The sequence below is a fragment of the Aquarana catesbeiana genome, linkage group LG06, assembly GCF_042186555.1.
Source record: "Aquarana catesbeiana isolate 2022-GZ linkage group LG06, ASM4218655v1, whole genome shotgun sequence".
NCBI classification, from domain to species: domain Eukaryota; kingdom Metazoa; phylum Chordata; class Amphibia; order Anura; family Ranidae; genus Aquarana; species Aquarana catesbeiana.
Window position 1 is genome coordinate 313,263,687 of NC_133329.1, and position 20,992 is coordinate 313,284,678.

Genomic DNA, 20,992 nt, shown 5'->3' on the forward strand with positions numbered 1-20,992 from the left:
TTTTTTTTTTTTTTTTTTTTCTCAGTGCTGCAAATCCCATTATCACCTTTTGTAGAGTGTTGCAGAAATTAAGTCGCTGGTACTGTGTGTTGACAGCCCCTTGGGAAGCGGGTATCTCCAAAAATGAAATGTTACTAATTATTTAAACCGCCTTTAACTATCAAAACTTATTGTGTGATGTGCTTGTATGTGTTAAATTAAATGTCTTATATTCCTACGTTATTTCGTGCGCGCACACACGCAACTGGTATCTTGTTAATGTATTGAAAATGTTACCAAAAATGTCTTATCTCTTGGAAGTTTTCTTCATAACTTTGGTACATTCTCAGGTGAAGCTGCCATTGGTGTTTTTGTCTTTGTTATTGTGGGGTAGTTTAAAAAGTAGCAATTCAAAGAGGGTTGACTAAATGTCACTCTTTTCTCTTGCGGACACTTCATAAACTGTTACCTCCTGATTGTACGATCTCATCTAGTGGTGTGCTTATGGCGTCTGTTCTGGTTTATACCATGAGACTGTTTACATAGGAGTACCTTCAAAGTGTGAGAGTTAGATAAACATTGCAGTATCTCAATACCTCATAATGATAAGAAATTGCCTTCATATCTCAACACTTATTTGATATGTGTTTGCAAAGCAGAGTGTAATACATTTCACTGAGGGAGCATTGTGGAGAATGTCATTTGGGTGGATCTGTCTAAGGCGGGCCATACACAATTTGACTCTCAGCTGGTTCAGCAGAAACAGGCCGAGATTCAAACCCTTAATGGGCAGGCTGAATGTACCAAGTTGATCTGTCAATTAACTTGGGTACAACCAGCCTGCCAGATTCTCTTGCGATTATTGCTAGTGGCTGCTATAGCCGCTAGCAATAATCGCTATCTTCTCTCAGTGGGGACAGATTCCCCCGCCACCTCCCGCTAGGAGAAGACAATGGCCTGGCAGGAGGGATTCCTGCATCAGCACTAGTTTGTGCTGGTGGGGCAGTAGCGCAAATTTCCTTCCTGCAACTACTCTCCAAGCTTGCTCGTTCATGTCTTTATGGACCTTGCTTTTGTGCAATCAGAACAGGAAGGGGCCATCCCCAAACTGTACCCACAAAGTTGGGAGCGTGAAATTGTCCAAAATGTCTTGGTATGCTGACACCTTAAGAGTTCCCTTCACTGGAACTAAGGAGTCAAGCCCAACCCTTGAAAATCAAACCCACACCATAAAAACCCCCTCCAAATAATTTGGACCAGTGCACAAAGCAAGATCCATAAAGACATAGATGAGCAGGTTTGGGGTGGAGAGACTTGACTGGCCTGCAGAGTCCGGCCCTAAACCAGATAGAACTCCTCGGGGAAGAATTAGAGTGGAGACTGCGAGCCAGGCCTTCTTGTCCAACATCGGTGCCTGACCTCACAAATGTGCTTCTGGAAGAATGGTCAAACATTCCCATACACTCCTAAACCTTGTGGACAATCTTCCCAGAAGAGTTGAAGCTGCAAAGGGAGGGCCAAATCAATATTGAACCTTACCGACTAAGACTGGGATGACATTAAAGTGGATGTAAACCCAATGTCATCCTTTCTAAACTACTGCCATAGGGGTTATCTATAAGGATATACATGCCTCCTGCATGTATCTTTACCTGTCAAATGTCTCCCCTCTGTCTGTTATCAGACCCGAAAAACTGCAGATTCTGTGGGTGGGTCTGTTGTCTGGAGCTCGGTGGGTGGAGTCGTGATGTCAGTAGACTCCCCGCCCACCTCTACACTCCCCTTGTCAATATGCATTTTCTCCTGTGTATTTCTAACACTGAGCTTCTGCTATGATCTCTAACATCCAGTGAAAAGACAGGAAAGTAACCACATGACTTCAGCATGCCAAATCATGCTGAGGTGTGGAACAGCCAATCCTTGCAGAGCTGCTGAAGAAAGGAGTGGGGGAGGGAATTAAAAAATACTGCCTGTGTCTTAGGCTGGTGCACGAGATATGTAAATCACCTGTCACTCACTGCAAGGGGGAGTATTTGACAAAGTTTTTCTCAGTTTGTCAAGAATTATCTCACTGAACAATAAAAGAGGATTGCTCAGAGATGGATTAACTCTGTGTGGCAAGACTGGGCTCAAATGATAGGAAATCTTATACTCTACAGTATGATAGCAAAAAAATAAATAAATAAAATTTCGGGTTTACATCCACTATAAAGTTCATGTGTATCAGAATACATTTGACATTAATAGTGTATGTTAGTGGCTTCCTGTATAGGAAAAAAGGAAAGGGGGTCTTTTATAGCATTGCTATAGAGTGAGGGGAAAAAAGTATTTGATCCCCTGCTGATTTTGTATGTTTGACCACTGACAAAGAAAAAATCAGTCTATAGTTTTTAATGGTAGGTTTATTTTAACAGTGAGACAGAATTAAAAAATATCCAGAAAAACTAATTTCAAAAAAAGTTATAAATTGATTTGCATTTTAATGCGTGAAATAAATATTTGATCCCCGATCAATCAGCAAGATTTCTGGCTCCCAGGTGTCTTCTATACAGGTAACGAGCTGAGATTAGGAGCACTCCCTTTAAAGGGAGTGCTCCTAATTTCAGCTTGTTACCTGTATAAAAGACACCTGTACGCAGAAGCAATCAATCAGATTCCAATCTCTCCACCATGGCCAAGATCAAAGAGCTGTCCAAGGATGTCGCGGACAAGATTGTAGACCTACACAAGGCTGGAATGGGCTACAAGACCATCATCAAGCAGCTTGGTGAGAGGGTGTCAACAGTTGGTGCGATTTATTCGCAAATGAAAGAAACGCAAAATAAGTGTCAATCTCCCTTGGTCTGGGGTTCCATGCAAGATCTCACCTTGTGGAGCTTAAATGAGAGAATATTGTCAATGATCTCAAGGCAGCTGGGACCATAGTTCCCAAAAAAAACAATTGGTAACACACTACTCTGTGAAGGACTGAAATCCTTCAGCGCCCGCAAGGTCCCCCTGCTCAAAAAGCACATGTACAGGCTCGTCTGAAGTTTGCTAATGAACATCTGAATGATTTAGAGGAGAACTGGGTGAAAGTGTTGTGGTCAGATGAGACCAAAATCAAGCTCTTTGGCACCAACTCAACTTGCCATGTTTGGAGGAGGAGGAATGCTGCCTATGACCCCAAGAACACCATCCCCACCGTCAAACATGGAGGTGGAAACCTTATGCTTTGGGGTTGTTTTTCTGCTAAGGGGGCAAGACAACTTCACCGCATCAAAGAGACATTGGACAGGGCCATGTACTGTCAAATCTTGGGTGAGAACCTCCTTCCCTCAGCCAGGGCATTGAAAATGGGTCATGAATGGGTATTCCAGCATGACAATGACCCAAAACACACACCCAAGGCAACAAAGGAGTGGCACAAGAAGAAGCACATTAAGGTCCTGGAGTGGCCTAGCCAGTCTCCAGACCTTAATCCCATAGAAAATATGTGGAGGGAGCTGAAGGTTTGAGTTACCGAACGGCAGCCTCGAAACCTTAATGACTTGGAGTGGATCTGCAAAGAGGAGTGGGACAAAATCCCTCCTGAGATGTGTGCAAACCTGGTGGCCAACTACAAGAAACGTTTAAACCTCTTGCCACCAAGTACTAAGTCATGTTTTGCAAAGGGGTCAAATACAGGCAGTCCCGAACACAATAGGGACTGTAGGTTTGTTCTTAAGTGGAATCTGTGTGCAAGTCGGAACAGTGCATTTTTAAGTGTAACTTCAGCCTGTACAGGGATGTGGGATGTTCCGGGCGCTTCTGGTCATGCAGGACATGTGATACTGCAGTGTGGGATGTGCCTGGTGCTACAAGATAGCTGCTCAGGTATCCAGGACCAGCGTGGAGCATAAGCAGCTGGCATTGAGGTCCGTTCGTAAGTAGTAATCGTTCGTAACGGGATTGCCTGTACTTATTTCACTCATTAAAATGCAAATCAATTTATAACTTTTTAAAATGAGTTTTTCTGGATATTTTGGTTTTGTTTCTCACTGTTAAAATAAACCTACCATTAAAATTATAGACTGATCATTTCTTTGTCAGTGAGCAAATGTACAAAATCAGCAGGCGATCAAATACTTTTTTTTTTCCCTCACTGTATTTTTTTTTTTTTTTGTGTGTGTTGTCCTACAGATTGCCTCGACCATGTGCTTCTTTACTCTTGTTAGATTTATACAGATACCTGAGAGGTTGTCACCTTTTGCTCTTCTGTGGCACTCTCAAATTACCAAATGTCAAGGGGTTGATGTGTCATCTGCAGCCGGAAGTTTAAATAGTCTAATCCTCCTCTTCCATAAAGATCATATAATCGGTCACTAAATCATTTTATTTTTTTAGAGCTTTTGCAACCCTTTACAAGTTCAAAACTGGGTACACACTACAGTTCTTTTTTCCGTGTAACCCAGCCGGGTTCGGCCCGTGTGTATGGGGCTTTAGGCAGGCCATACACAATTCAAATCTTGGGCGGTTCAGCAAGAAACCAGCCAAGATTCAAACCATGTATGGGCAGGCTGAATGTACCAAGTTGATCGCTCAACTTGGGTACAACCAGCATGCCGGGTTTTACCTGTGATTATCACTAGTGGCTGCTATAGCCACTAGCAATAATTACCATCTTCCTCCGTCAGGAGCAAACAATGGCTTGCAGGAGGGATTCCAACATCAACACGGTCTGTGTGTTGATGGGGGGGATCTAGCAAATTTCTTCAGGTTGCAGAAAGAAATTCAATCTGTGTATGACTGGCCTAAGGTAAGTGAGACTGTATTTTGAGGATAAGTTCACTTTAAATGTCAGCTATAAACATTTTGCTTTTATCGGCCAGGAAGATGTAAAGATTAAAACTGGTGCAGAAACAAAGAATGGTACAGATGATTGCATGTTTCCAAGGATAACATTTTCCAGGCAAACCTCATGAGAACCAGGAAAATCAAGGGTACTTGGCAAATGTGTAAGCAAGTTATCGAATACAACACATTCTACTTTTGTTTTGAACTCCAGTGATTTGTTATTGTTTGCTTTTTTTTTTTTTTTTTTTTTTTCCCATGCGAGACCTTTCTATACACTATTAAATATCTTTGATCTTTTACGTGGTAGGCCTAGGTACTGTACATGTGTGTTGGTGTCGATTCCCACAACAGCTGTATTTCTTGAATCTTGGGTCATCAGCTGTTTTACCTTTAATAACCGTTGCGTGGTTGGTGAATAGAGGCCATATTATTCCTTTTGGATGCACCCTTTAGGAACCTTTTTGTGAATATTAGTAGCTGCTTCTATTGTACCTTTTTTTTTTTTTTTTTTTTTTTTTATTTTTTATCTATGAGATCTATTGATCCTTTTTTGTGGCATTGGCATTCATTCCCTTGAATTTATAAAGACTGGAGGGGGCAGATTTTGCAAAAGTGTCTCTCCTGCATTCTAAAAGTGGTGAAAAATGCTCCAAATTCATGTAGCGGTCTAGAACCTGTACCTGAATTTGGCTGATGGTGTACCACTTTTATAACGAGACACTTTCACAATCTGTCTAAACCAGTTTTTCTCTCTGTATGCCAAAAGAAAGTTGGTCTTAATTAGGCCCACTTTTACATTTGGAGCATTCAGTGCAACACAACGTAAAAGTGGCGCATTTAAAACATCCTGAATCTGTCACACAAGTCTGTGTCGGAACCAAAAGTGTTGCAAATGCTTCATAAATTTGGCACAATACATTAACAAGAGGGATTAACACCAGAAAAGTGGCGAATCAGCCTTATTGAATTCCCATGCCCTTTGTGTGTGTGTGTGTGTGTGTGTGTGTGTGTGTGTGTGTGTGTGTTCTTATTTTTTGTTTTGTTTTTTGTTTTGCTTTTTGTTTTTTTTTTCTTACCCATTTAGTTTGCTTAGACATTTGCCCTAACAAACTCTGTTTTTCATTTGCAGCTGCCTTTTAATTTTTGGTTGGTTGACTGGACAAGTCTCTCTTAGTAGCCGAAAATGACTTCCTGAGTAAGCGGGCTCCCGTAACACGATGGCTGCTCAGAAGATTCGATCTGCGAATGCCAATGGTCTGCCTCGTTGCAAATCTGAGGGGACGTTGATAGACATTAGTAGCAATGCTCCTGACCCAAACCTTACTGATGTGAAAGGTGAGTCATAACTAGTACTAATTTACATGTATAAAGGAGTGTTCCCTGCTATTTACAATAGAGCTTTCCAAATCACTTGGTATGCATGGAGGTTCAGCTGCTGATTATGACTTGGAGTGTACGGTGATTAAACAGATGAGCTGATCACTCAGTTAAAAGCTGAATTTCAGATAGGTTCAACCAATGTAAGTATGCATTTTCCATACTTGGCCAATCCCTGTAGTAGCTGCTGCTACTACAGTCATCTCGCTGTCTTCAGGGTCCTGTGCAGAGTGGCTGCCCCTGCTGTAGTAACCACAAGGGGGTGCCCACTCAGCGCAGGCCCCATTCAGAGAAAACGTTGCATATTCTCTAAGGATAAGGTGGAGCCGCAATGTCATAATCTCTACCTTGTTCAATCAAAAACATACCTGGAATTCACTTTTAATCTGCGTAGTAAAGCAGCAAGTATAACAAAATATTATTTCATATTATGTTATTAAAGATTAGCTTTCCTTTTCAATCTGCAGCTCTGTCATTTTCTGAAAATGCAATATGGCTACCTGGAGGTGTTCTGTACACAGAATGCCCCCCAGAAACATAATTTCCTGCTTGTGTGATTGGCTCACCAATTTTCCCAGAAGTCTGGATTAAGATACAAGTCCAGATTTTACTCATCCCCCTGCAACAAAAATTTCATTTTTGGTGAGACACTTTAAAAAACAAATCAAAGCTAAAGGGATGCAAGCCCTGCAGCTTTCCTCATTAGTGCTCTGCGGGTGCACACCTGATTGATAATTATGAAACCATTCCCATTAGACTCGCTTTCCCACATGGACACAAACACACAGGGATTTCCTCAGAATAACAAAAGTTAGGAATCTGCAGCAAAGTTTGTTAAAATTCTTGTAATACATTCTTGTAATTTACATAGATCACCCAGCGGGGAATGTTTTTTTTTTTTTTTTTTTTTCTCAACAAAAATTAAATTGCGCTTTAATTTGGTTCCGTATTCGTGCCAAATCAGCTGCTCACTGTGTAGTAAGGCTGAGGATGAAGGTGAAAGCCACACAACTGCCGCTTTTGCAGGCGTGTTGGTTTTTTTTTTTTAAAGCGGGGGTCCACCTATCTATCTTTTTTTTTTTTTTTTTTTTTTTTTTTTTTTTTTTTTTTTTTGGAGTTCATTCACAAACTTTTCTTCTCATGATTATCTACTCACATGTTCTGTGTAATAAGTCTGCCTGTGTCCGATTTTGTTGTAAAGAATAACTTATAAAATTCACTGAAGGCGGTTTCCATCTTCATTGTGGGCATTTGAAGCCCACAAGCATGTATTTCCTGGATGCGGTGAATGCTGTGCTCCCAGCATTCACCGAGATGTTGTGATGACGCTGTTGCACAATGCATGCTGGGAAGCCTGAGACTAGCTCCCAGGGGACTGTGGGTGGTCTGGGAGAGGCTAGAAACACGCCTACTCCCATGGGAGGAAAACCAGGAAGTGCTAAGAAGATTCGAAAAAAATGGTAATTACGGTGATTTAAATTTTTTTTACACAGCATGTCAGCATCTAGGCAAGGAAGAGAATGCATAGAGATAATGTTCAAAATTTGGGTGGAACACCGCTTTAATATGTTGGCCTATGTACCAATGCATGCATTTACAGGCATATTAGAAGGAGCGTTCACGGGCTGAAAAAACAAACCTCAAAAGCGCATTCTGGAGAGGAGCTGAAAACCAGCAAAACATGCAACACACCTAAACGCTAGGTACATTTTGAGTGTTCATGCATTCCAATGGCCAGTATACATTAATATTCTGGCCAATGGATTCCATAAATGCTCAAACACTTGATGTGCTTAAATGAATGTGCAATATGTGGCTTTAGGCGTGGTGTTTTTTCTTTCTCCTCCCAGGAGTTCTGGCGTTCAAAGGTGCTAAACAGATGCTCTTTGTGCATGAGGCCTAATTCTTTACTTAAAAGACTATACCTGCTGAAAACTGATTTTTCAAATTTACCCGGCTGCTGAAATTTGATTCACATATTGGCTTTTTATACCTATCAGGGACTTTATCGACGTGATATTTTGGTAGAATTACTAGATCTATTAAAAAGCCATATCGTGTCCTGCTCCGCTAATGGATTCTCCGTAATGTAGAAGAAACTAATTGGAGAGTCCAGCTGTGAGGGTGACCCCTTTGTTCTGACCTTCTAGGGGGCACGCAAATTAGTGTGGGGAAATCTCACTGCTGTAATCCCCATATTTTTGTATCTGATTTAACCCATTGTCTAATATTGTGCCATTCTAAGCATATTAAGTGAATGAGTACATCACGAAGGACCCGATTTTTATCCAGAAAATAAAGAGCTTGCTTTGGTGTGAAGAGAAGGTCAATGTCCTTGTTTGTTCTTGCATGGACTTCAAAGAGCAGCAGTTGCTGTACTGCAGGCCTGGGACTATCACCAAGGTCGCTTAAAATACACATCAGCGCTTTTCTCATAGCCAAATAGGGGCAGCAGGCAGAATTCACAAGACGTGCTTTTGGAAAAGTGAATTCTGTAGATACATGCATATTGATATGAGGAGAGGTCTGAAATAAATGAGCTTTGTCTCTTCCTGGTTGCTGTGAAAGTAATCTCAGTGTAGTACGTTTTTACTTTAGGATGCACTGTGGTAGTATCATGGTTGTGTTTTTTTAAAGAAAATCCACTACTATGATAAATTAAAGAGGATCTCCAGGCTCCCCCTAAAAAAATAAAAGTAAGCAGCTACAAATACTGTAGCTGCTGACTTACTATAAGGACACTTACCTGTCCAGGGATCCAGCGACATCCTCACCCAAACCGATTCTTCAATCGACATCAGCTGCAGGCTCCGGCATCTCTAGAAAGGGAAACCGGTAGTGAAGCTTCACAGCCTGTTTCCTACTGCTCATGCGGGAGTTGCAATGCGCCTTGTGAATTGTCCTGCAGTTTTCTGGGGCCTGTGATGTGTCCCAGAAGACTGCGGAGGAAGGGGGCAAACTTCTGGCTTAGATCACCGGGGCAATCTGAGCCAGAAGTGGGAGCGGTTACCTGTTAAACACCCGCTCCCAAACAAGCAGAGCTACCCCTTTTGGTTGGAGCTCTGCATTAAAGTGGTATTGAACCCAAAACCAAAAATGTATTATGTTGCAGCTCACCAGTTATTAGATGTGGTGGCTGCATCAGTTTTCTTTTCTCTGTTTTTACCCGGTGATCTGGCCCGTAACACACCACCTGTACTAGTGAGAGACCACTCTGGAGGAATGAGCACAGGAGGCAAAGCATCATTGTCAGTCGGGGGGTTTGGTGTTAAATGCATTAGATGATTTAGATGCACTTACAAATTGAAACCAAACTTCAGCTTGCACATTTATAATCAGTTAACGCAAACTTTCCTTTTTTTTTTTTTTTTTTTTTTTTTTTTTTTTTTCCTTCTGGGATAAAGGTTTTTAATCACCCCTGCCAGTGTTGGGTGGTTTGTCTCATCCATGATAACCAGTGATTCTTAACCAGGGTTCCTCCCAGAGGTTGCTAGGGGTTCCTTCAGCATTGGGCAATTTCTGCCTCTCAAATAAGTTCCCACTGACACCATTGATTTTTTTTTAGCTATCTGTAAGGAGGTATTTCTTCCCAATGACAACAAGTGTAAGGACCATTCTTCCCACTGACCATCACACTAATGTATCACGAGTTGTAGATTTCTAATTTTTAGCAGGGGTTCCCTGAGGCCGAAGAACTATTTCAAGGGTTCCTCTGTGTTGAAAAGTTTGAGAGGCTGATGTAAACTGATGCATTCTTCTGAAGAGCTTGAGGTTTTAAAAAAAAAAAAAAACAGACTTGCCGGATGGATCACCAGATGAAAATAGAAAGGAAGCCTAAACATCACATCTAAGGATTTTTTAAGCTGCAATATACTGTAATTTAAATGTTTGCTTTTGGGTTTAACAATGCTTTTAAGATATTTTTCTGTTTTGTTCACTTGTTCAGTGTTTTTGTTCTTTGGTGCTTCTGCATCATAAATACATTTGGACTTTATGTACCATAAATGAAACTATGATTTCATGAGAGATTAAGGCTTCCAATTAAATTACCCATGAAACTCATTAGATAAAATCACTTGTACACTTTCAAGGTGAGTTTGAAAGAACTTGTACAGGTTAGTGAGTTGACCCTCTTGACTTGACTTTAAAGGAGGAGTCCAGCCTGAGCTTGTTTGGCTCGGCTTCTCCTATGGGTCACAGAAGTGCAATTAGTTTAGCACGCCTGTGAGCCGTTTTCAGTAGAGAGGTCTGAAGTCCACTCTCTGCTGACATCACACAGATCAGTCAAGGCACCACATCATCCCAACTCTGGAAGTCTGGATCCCCCAGGTGCCTGGACTGATGGCTGCTCCCCGCCCCTCCACAGCTCAGCGCTCTGGTGAGCATGGAGGAACAGAGCAGGAGAGATGCTGACAGGCAGTAGCTCTCTTCTAGGGTAGCCGAGAGAACCGAGCCATCGGCGGTGTTCAATGACTCAATTCTCAGTGCAGAGACACCGGGGGACAGATGCTGCATCCACCTAGGCAAGTATAAAACTGTAATTCCCATACTTCTCCTTTTAATTTCCTTGCATGAAATGACTATTTTCTCTAAATGGGTAGTTCAGTTCATCCATCAATGTGTCTCGAATTGTGCAGCACAGACCAGTGCTATTTATTCATATTATTAAACCTTGTAACTCTTAAATGCTAGGAATTTCCATTTTTATTTTTTTTCCTTCCCATTGGATGGTCTTGTTCTCTTTGGAAGCTCACGGGGGATGTTACAAGGAGGCAGAAAAACACAGCAAGAAACAATTTTATGAAAAATGGATTAGAGGGCCGTTTAAGTAGAGGATGTGTATAGATTATTTAAAGGCGTTAAAGGTACATCTTCCAGTGGGGGAATACCGTTCCAGTGACAATGAAATAGGGATTTTCCATTTACAGAGTAGTGGCTCGGCCCTTTCCCCTCTCTCTTCTCATTGGCTCACTGGCTGATTCACAGCAGCAGGAGCCAATGAGGAGGCAGAGTCCCCAGAGAGGCTCTTTGCACACTGCTGGATCCCGATGGAGCTCAAGTATTAGGGAGCTGCTGCACATAGGCGTGTTGTGTTTTTTTATTATTTTTTTAATTTTTTTAACCATCCTGCATAAAGGCATCAGGCCTTTAAAACCAATTTAAAGAAAATTGCTCGATTCCTCCATCCAACACAATCATTGTTGATGGGGAATCCCTCCCGTGGCGCTATTGTGTACTGGCGACGGGAAGCCTTCCCCACCTGCAGAATATAATGATCACTGCTGGCAATTATAGCTGACGGTAGTGATCGGGCAAAAAAAACAGGCTGGTTGTGCTGAAGTTGATGGATGAATCAAATTCAGTACAACCAGCCTGCCCATAGACTGATTGATTGAAATTCGTCCGGTTTCTGCTGAACTGGTCAAATTTCAATCTGTCTATGACCGGCTTAACTTTTTTGTAATTTTTTTGTTTTTTTTTGTTTTGTTTTTCTTTTTTTACATGTTTCCTGTTCTCTGCTTTTGATGTTCATATGTTGTAGTATGTGTAATTTTGGACATTATAGCAGTCGTTTAATTATTTTGCTTTCACATGTTGTCTAGAATCGCTCTTTCAGAAATACCTAATGTATGTTTGTAAGTGAATGATCAACAGGAACACAGTTGCAGTCATTTTATCGTGACGTGTAAAAATTTGAGGGTAACTGGTTAGAACGTTCCCATCATTTGCACTATGAACAGTAGCCGGATATCTTTTAGACTGTAACTGCCTTAAAGATCATTTGTACTGATAACATTTCTCAAACTGGCATCTCCAGAGAATAATTATTCAACCATCTGGAAATGTATTCTTTATTTTATCCATCTATGAACATGTGTATGTCTAGGATCTGCACTGTCAAAGGATAAGATATTTATCAAATCCTTCCAAATTGGCCTATTATAGACAAGTAAAGAATAGTAAATCACAAATTATTGTGGTTACTAAGCAGAAATTCCAGCCTGCATTTATAAAAAATATGGCAGCATCTACATGTGTATTTTAACCCTTTCCCACCCAACTCTTGCATCCCTTTAAGTAGGTCTATACAGGTAGGAGGAGGGTGAGTCAGACTTCCTGATCACATGACAATTGTGATTCAGATTGGCTGTCACAATGGTCACATGATTGGGAGCCGATCAGAACAAAAGACCAAGAGCGGTCTATAACACCTTGGTCACTGTGCTGGGAGCACACAATGAGTATTCATAGCACACAAATCTTGGCCATCTATGGATAGGGTGTGTTGGGGTCCACCCACTTTGCCGCCAAGAAGTTAACACTCTGTATATGTCATGGAAGGATCATGACATTACCCACATCACCAAAAAAAAACAAAAAAAAAACTGAAAGGGGTTTTAACCCTCCCTTACTCTACCCAAAATGGCAAAAAAAAGTTTTGCTTTTAGTTACACTTTAAATGAGTTCCTGGCCTTTGCACATGGTTTTGTGCATTATAGCGCACCAAAATCGACATCAGGTGACTTTCACCGTAATGTGTAATAAACATTATGGCAAAATAACTGCTATTATGCCCACCTTAAGGCTACTTTCACACTGCATCGCCTGGCCGTTGGTGCTAAAGCGCCTCTAGTTTTTGCGGCGCTTGTAGGCTACTTTCACATCGCAGCACCCAGCCATTGGCGCTAAAGCGCTGCTCGTTTTTGTGGTGCTTTTCGGCTGCTAGCGGGTGCTTTTAACCCCCCAAAGAAGGGGTTAAAACGCCCTTGTTGCGGCGCTTATGAAGCGCTGCCTATTCATTTCAATGGGCAGGGTGTTTTGGGAGCGATGTATACAGCGCTCCCAAACTGCCCCAAAGATGCTGCTTGCAGGACTTTTCCTAATGTCCCGCAAGCGCACCGCCCCAGTGTAAAAAGTCACACTGAAATGAATGGGAGTCAGTTTTCAGGCGTTATTTAGAGGATATTTCTAGCGCTAAAATGCCTGAAAACTGCCTCAGTGTGAAAGGGGTCTTAGTGTTGACAGGTCCAGGATCTTGTCTTCACATTGCTATATATCTTTACATATTTCTACAGACTTTTGCAAAAGGACAGGGATTCTTTGCATATATTGCAATACAAGTTCAAGCAGGCGAGCTACATCAGTGATTCCTCTCTGTCCTTTTACCAGCTCATGCGGATTTTAGCACAGACCTCTCTCCATTTCTATTGCATGGTGCAGGGCAGTGACTAGATCTGTAGCTCTCATCGGTCTTTATGTCACATTGGCACTTTAGGTCCATTAAATTATGCGATCAGCTACTAAGTATTTGACATTTTGCACAGAAGAGTAGGGACTGGCCGGAGAAGGATCACCGATACATATGCCATTTGGATTACACAAACCTCTCACCATTTCTGCTGTTTAACCACTTAAGGACTAGCCTCGTTTTCAATTTTAGGTGTTTACATGTTTAAAACAGGCTTTTTTTGCTAGAAAACTACTTAGAACCCCCAAACATTATATATTGTTTTTTTTCTACCACCCTAGAGAATAAAATGGCGGTCATTGTAATACTTTTTTCGCACCGTATTTGCGCAGCGGTCTTAGAAGCGGACTTTTTTTGGAAAAAAATTCACTTTTTGGAATAAAAAAATAAGACAACAGTAAAGTTAGCCCAATTTTTTTTAGATTGTGAATTTGTGAATTATAATGTTACACCAAGTAAATTGATACCCAACATGTCACGCTTCAAAATTGCGCCCGCTCGTGGAATGGCGTCAAACTTTTACCCTTAAAAATCTCCACAGGCGACAGTTAAAAAATTCTACAGGTTGCATGTTTTGCGTTACAGAGGAGGTCTAGGGCTAGAATTATTGCTCTCGATCTACCGGTCGCGGCAATACCTCACATGTGTGGTTTGATCACCGTTTTCATATGCGGGCGCTACTCACGTATGCGTTCGCTTCTGTGCGCAAGCTCGTCGGGACAGGGCGCTTTAAAAAAATTTTTTTTTTTTTCTTATTTATATTACTTTTACTTTTATTTAACTTTTCGATGGATCGCTTTTATTCCTATTACAAGGAATGTAAACATCCCTTGTAATTGAAAAAAGCATGACAGGTCCTCTTTAAATATGAGATCTGGGGTCAAAAAGACCTCAAATCTCATATTTGGACTTAAATGCAATAAAAATAAATAAATAATGTCATTGAAAAAATGTGCCTTTTAAGAGGCATGGGCGGAAGTGATGTTATGACGTCGCTTCCGCCCTGCGGTGTCATGGAGATGGGTGGGAGCCATCGTACCCTCACTTGTCTCCATGCACAGCCACTGACAGGACGCGATCGCGGAGCCGTCAGCGGCGGAGGGCACCGGATCGCTGCCGGGGGGTCTCTCCCGCCACCGATAAAAGTGATCTTGCAGGGACTACTTTTATCTTGTAGCCGACCGCCGGCCGAAAACAGGGATACTGGGGTTATGGCAGCTAGCTGCTGCCATAACAACGATATCCGTCCTCAAAATTAGGATGTACATCGGCGTGCGGCGGTTGGCAAGTGGTTAAAGTGGTAGTAAACTCTGTACTACCACTTGTACCTATAAGTAAGCCTATAATGAGACCTACCTGTAGGTACTATGAATATCTCCTAAACTAGCACAGTTAAGGAGATATTCAGAGTGCATGCAGCCGATGACATCATTGACACGTGGGCTCTGAGGGTCCGGCTTACAGTGCCGGGCCTTCAGAGCTTGTGCTGAAAACGGAGTCTCCTGCACGCATATGTTGGAGTGACATCATCACGGCTCTGGCCAATCGCATAGTCGGAGCTCGCAAACCCAGAAGACAGATGGGGGAACATGTCAGCCCTCTCAGTGGTGACTTTACAGAGCTGGAGGGCTTTGTTCCAAGGTGAGTATTTCATAATGTGCTAGTATGCATTGCATACTAACACATTATCCCATTGCCTTGCAGGTTTTTATTTTTTATTTTTTTGAACATCGGCGGTTTACAACCGCTTTAAGCCAATGCCACCTCCCAACACTGCTGCTTCCAGGTCCCACAGTGCTTCTTTTCAGCCATTGGATGGCCACTAATTATGTAACCTACAGGCCTTGCATTGTCCCTAGCACATGTGACCGTGTAGTTTACACAAAAGTAAAAACGCGAGGGGCCAGGGAAGAGGTTGTTTGGCAAAATAGACTTTTGCCAAAAACTCTTCCTAGAGATATATACAGTGCTGTGAAAGGATTTGCCCCCTTCCTGATTTTTTTGCATATTTCTCACACTTGAATGATTCAGATCATCAAATTTTAATATTATACAAAGATGACCTGAGTAAATCCAAGATGCCATTTTTAAATTATTTCATTTATTAAGGGAAAAAGCTGTTCAAACCTGGCTGGCCCTATGTGAAAAAGTAATTGCCCCCTCCCATGCTGAATCATGCATGAACTGTGATTAACCACAGTTTTTTGAATAGCTGAGTTCAATTTCACTTGCCACACTCGGTCCTGATTACTGCCAGATCTGTTGAATCAAGAAATCACATAAATAGAAGCTGTCTGACAAAGTGACGCACGCTAACAGATCACAAAAAGCCACACATCAGGCCACAATCTAAAAAAAATTCAAGAACAGATCAGAAACAAAGTAATGTACACTTATCGGTCTAGGAAGGGGTTCAAAGCCATTATCCACAAATAGAGATAACTTGGAACAGTGGTGAACCTTCCAGGAGTGGCCAGCCTACAAAAATTACTCCAAGAGCATGACGACAACTCATCCAGGAGGTCATAATAGAATCCAAAACGGCATCTAAAGAACTGTAGACCTCACTTGCCTCAGGTAAGATCAGTATTCATGATTCAACAATAAAAGAGACTGGGCAAAAATGGCATCCATGGGAGAGTTCCAAGGCCAAAACCACTGCTGACCAAAAAGAACACAAAGGCTCATGTCGCATTTACCAAAAAACATCTTGATTATAAGACTTTTAGGCAAATATTCTGTGGACTAATGAGACAAAAAATTTACTTTTTGCAAGGTGTGCGTCCCGTTACATCTGGCATAAAACAAATACAGCATTTCATAACAAGAACATCCTACCAACAGTCAAACATGGTGGTGGTAGCGTGATGGTCTAGGGCTTCTTAGCAGCTTCAGGAGCTGGACGACTTGCCATTATTAATGTAACCTTGACTTCTGAGCTCTACCAGAAAATCCTGAAGGAGAATGTCCGGCCATCAGTTCCTGACCTCAAGCTCCAGCACACTTTGGTTATGCAGCAGGACAATGATCCCAAAGACACCAGCAAGTCCACCTCTGAATAACTCAAACATAGAATGAAGGTTTTGGAGTGGCCTAGTCAAAGTCTGGACTTAAATCCGATTGAGATGCTGAGGCTTGACCTTAAACAGGCCAATAATGCTCAAAACCCCTCCAGTGTGGCTGAATTAAAACAATTCTGCAAAGAGTGGGCTAAAATTTCTCCACAGTGATGTAAAAGACTCAATGCCAGCTTTTGCAAACGCTTGATTACAGTTGTTGCCACCAAGCATGGCACAACAAGTTATTAGGTTTAGGGGGCAATTACTTTTTCACATAGGGCCAGGGAGGTTTGGACAGCTTTTTTTCCCTTAATAAATAAAATCCTCATTTTGTATTTACTCGGGTTATCTTTGTGTTTTTTCACTAAGAGGAGAAAGAAGTGGGAAAGTGTTTTGCAGTCCTAACACAAATTTTGTCACCAACGACAAACGTTCCATAGATGTGATACGTTGTCACCCTAGCACAGAAAGTACAACGCTGTGAAAAAATATTTGCCTCCTTCCTGATTGTTTTGCATATTTGACATACTTAAATGATTCAGATCATCAAAACACATTTTACTATTACACAAAGATAACCTGCCTAAATGCAAAATGCAGTTTTTCAAATGATGATTTCATTTATGAAGGGGGAAAAAAGCTGTCTAAACCTGCCTGACCTTATTTGAACAAGTAATTGCCACCAGAACCCAATAACTGGTTGTGCCACCCTTGGTGGCAACAATTACATTCAAGCATTTGCGATAACTGGCAATGAGTCTTTCACATCACTGTGAGGAATTTTGGCCCACTCTTCTTTGCAGAATTGTTTAAATTCAGCCACATTGGAGGATTTTCCAGCATGAACGGCCTTTTTGAGATGCTTTTTGTTTTTTTTATGAGGCATTCAAGGGGGAACTTATGTTTCAGCTCATTGTCCTGCTCCATAACCCATATACCATTCGCTCTGCACCTGTTTTTTTTTTTTTTTTAGGGGTTTGTTATGTATGTTTACAACGTACCAATTAGGGTGTATCTGTATATGATGTAACAGTCAACCCATATTGGGGTCACCATTATGTCATTATCTTACTATGTACCAATAAATGGCTTGTTTTTTCATGGTGACTGACCAACTGGCCTAATTTGCCCGCCTCACTCAAAGTCCCAACCTTCCCGTTTTCCTGTATGCATAGGGATGGAGACTCGCGTCTCACTCAAAGTCCCAACTTCGCCTCTTCAAAACCCGATATAGGGATGGAGGTGGGCTGTGAGGCCTCTGGGACATTATTCACCATCATGGATATTTATTCCATAGGGCACTTGCCCTGTTTTACTTGCCTTTTTCCCCCTCCCCTTTGTTTAGGGGTTGTTTAGTATGGCATTAACATGTCCCTTCATGGTTTATACTCATCCTTTGTGTATATTGATTGCTTTGTATTTTTTTTTGTTTGTTTGTTTCCCCCTATTGGTGCAGCCGTGTGGGATGCCCCTGGGGATGCCGTGTCTGACCGCTGCCTCCCTTGTGCAGTGTCCGGGAGCTGCGAGGCACGGCTGGATCCCTCCCCCTTTTTTCCCCCTCCTCGTCCGCTCTGGTGGGCGTGGGGGATCGGGGCGGGCTTCCCCCCGTGCGTCGACGTCACACCTCACGTCACGCACGTGACGGCCGTTTGGCCGCCCTGGCGGTGGCATTGTTTTTTTCATCCATGCGGACACGTGGACGGCGGCGCCTCCAGCAGCTGTGGGCGGCGATCTGCCGCTGCGCTGAATGGAGCCTCCGTTCGCCCAGTGCCTGCTATGTGTGACGTTGGGGGGAGTTTCGGTCTTGGGGGGGGGGGGGGTGGCTGGCCACACATATAAGGCACTGACCTTTTTGACAGCTTACTTCTGGGCAGCACTTCCATTACTGGGCTAGACACGGTTGGTCATCCTCTATCACCTATAGGTAAGGAGGACAACACATGGGCATTCACTTATGTGCTGGGGATCGGGGCTCTAGCAATTGGGGCCTCACTTTTCATACAACACTTTCCTCACTACAGAATCACCACCCGCAGCCATTAACAGTATGGACATACTAGTCATTGGGGATTCCTGTGTGTGCTTGGCCCTTTCCCTCCCTCGTTTGAGCTCCTCCCTTAGCTCCCGGACCTGACATAGCTGGTGGCCCAGTGACCGTGAACCTCATGGAGTTCATACCCCGTCGGCATGTGAGTATCCATTTAGGGTAGTGGCGTTCCTGCCCCCCCCTACATGCATAGTTACTGTGCCTTCTTTTTCACCATGTATATTCATTTTATCCATTAGATTAGCCTTCCTTTTTCTTTTGTCCTTAGATATTGGTGCCTAACCGCCCCTGAAGAGTGTTTACGACATGCTTACGACATGCACCCAATAATCATTTCCCCTCTCACTGGGTCTACCAATCCTAAAGTTTTATCCATTTACTTTGTGATATTATGTATTTCATGGACATTTTTACCTTTTATACCATTCGCTCTGCACCTGTTTTTTTTAGGGGTTTGTTATGTATGTTTACAATGTACAAATTAGGGTGTATCTGTATATGATGTAACAGTCAACCCATATTGGGGTCACCATTATGTCATTATCTTACTATGTACCAATTAGGGTGTATCTGTATATGATGTAACAGTCAACCCATATTGGGGTCACCATTATGTCATTATCTTACTATGTACCAATAAATGGCTTGTTTTTTCATGGTGACTGACCCACTGGCCTCATTTGCCCGCCTCACTCAAAGTCCCAACCTTCCCGTTTTTCTGCTCCATAACCCAAGTGCACTTGAGCTCAAAAACTGATGGTCAGACATTCTGCTTCGGGATTTTCTGGTGGAGTGCAGAATTCATGGTTCCATCAATTATGGCATCCAGGTCCTGAAGACCATCACACTACCACCACAGTGTTTGACTGTTTGGTTTGATATTCTTTTTATGAAAAGCTGTTTGTTTTACGCCAGATGTATTGGACACGCACCTTCCAAAAAGTTAAACTTTTGTTTCATCCGTCCACAGAATATTTCCCCAAAGAGTCTTGTGCATAATCCAGATGTTTTTTCGCAAAAGTGTTCCTTTTGGTCAACAGTGGCTTTCGCATTGGAACTCTCCCATGAGTGCCATTTTTGCCCAGTCTTTCTTATTTTTAAATCGTGAACACTAATCTTTAAGTGTTACTAAACCAACAACCGCAAAATCAGTGTGTATATGCAGTAAAGCCTACTTGTTATACTCACTGTGGAACCTAAGGGGTAAGCCTGTAGCCTCAAAGCTGTACAATTGTTTTGCATATAAATTTGGCGTTTTATATATTGTAGGCCTGTAATTCTTAGCAATAACGCACTTAAATCTGTCCAAACAAGAGTCTAGTAGATATCCCGGGTATGACAGAATCATAAATTATAATATAATAAATAACTTTAATTATAAAAAATAATAATAATAAAATGAATTTCACCACGATTCACTATCGCTCAATTCTGCAAGTGTTCTAATTTTACTATCGCTGGTTTCTAGCTGGTCTAAAACCACTTTTGACGTAAAGGGACACTTTTTGGTTGCTATGGACAATCTCAAGTTTCCAGGCAGAAAGAACAGTAAATATATTATAAACTACATGCAGGGCATTGGACAAAGCACTAGGGACAAAAGGGATGTGAAATCATTTCATACAGTAATGTAATCTATAAGATTACAGTGTACTGTATGTGTTATGAATTTTCAATCTTTTGAATTTGCCACCAGGCTCCGTCCCCATGCGTCGCGATGTTCGCAGGGAACGGAGCCCGGCACACAGGACATTGGGCAGAGGACAGAGCGGGGGGACATCGCAGGATCCTGGGGACAAGGTAAGTAACCTGCACCAGGATCCTGCAATGCAATCCTGAGTGTGGCTCGGGGTTACCGCTAATGGTACTGAAATTTAACCCCGAGCCACACTCGAGAAAACCGCCAGGCAGGTTAAAAGGCTGCTTGATCCTGTCTTCTCTGATCCTCCCCTTTCTCCACTGTCCCCAATCCTGATAGCACAGAGCCTTTGGAGTCACTCTGCACATGCTCAGTTTGTGTATTGCTAGAGTGTTTATATATATATATATATATATATATATATATATATATATATATATATATATATATATATATATATATATATATATATATATATATATATATATATATATATATATATATATATATATAAATTTTTTTATGTAATCAGCACAGGGCCAATCAGCACTGTCCAGATGGAGGGTCAGGTGTCATCCATGCTCCTCCTACAAGCTTTAACCAGTAACTGATAGAAGTCACAAGACTACTATATACTGCTGATTAGAAAGGGTATTTAGCAGTTTATATTTACTAAAATATTTGTATTTTCATGTTCTGTGTACCGTGGGAGACCAGATATAGTGAATGTAGGGTCCTGGGTTTACATTAGTGCGAATTTGACGCGGATTTCCTCGCAGCCAATTCATATGACAGCAGTGTTCCCGGCTCTCAATGGAGACGGTTCA

General features: G+C 42.0%; 1 protein-coding gene across 2 annotated transcripts in view; it reads left to right on the top strand.

The window, feature by feature from the left end:
- SH3BP4 (SH3 domain binding protein 4) overlaps positions 1-20,992 on the top strand; it is an 81,324-nt gene that overhangs the window by 43,328 nt on the left and 17,004 nt on the right. For both annotated transcript variants that reach the window (XM_073633663.1, XM_073633664.1), the window contains one exon: positions 5,924-6,129. In XM_073633663.1, coding sequence (XP_073489764.1) covers positions 6,012-6,129 — 118 coding nt within the window. In that variant the 5' untranslated portion in view covers positions 5,924-6,011. The remainder of the gene's footprint in view (positions 1-5,923; positions 6,130-20,992) is intronic.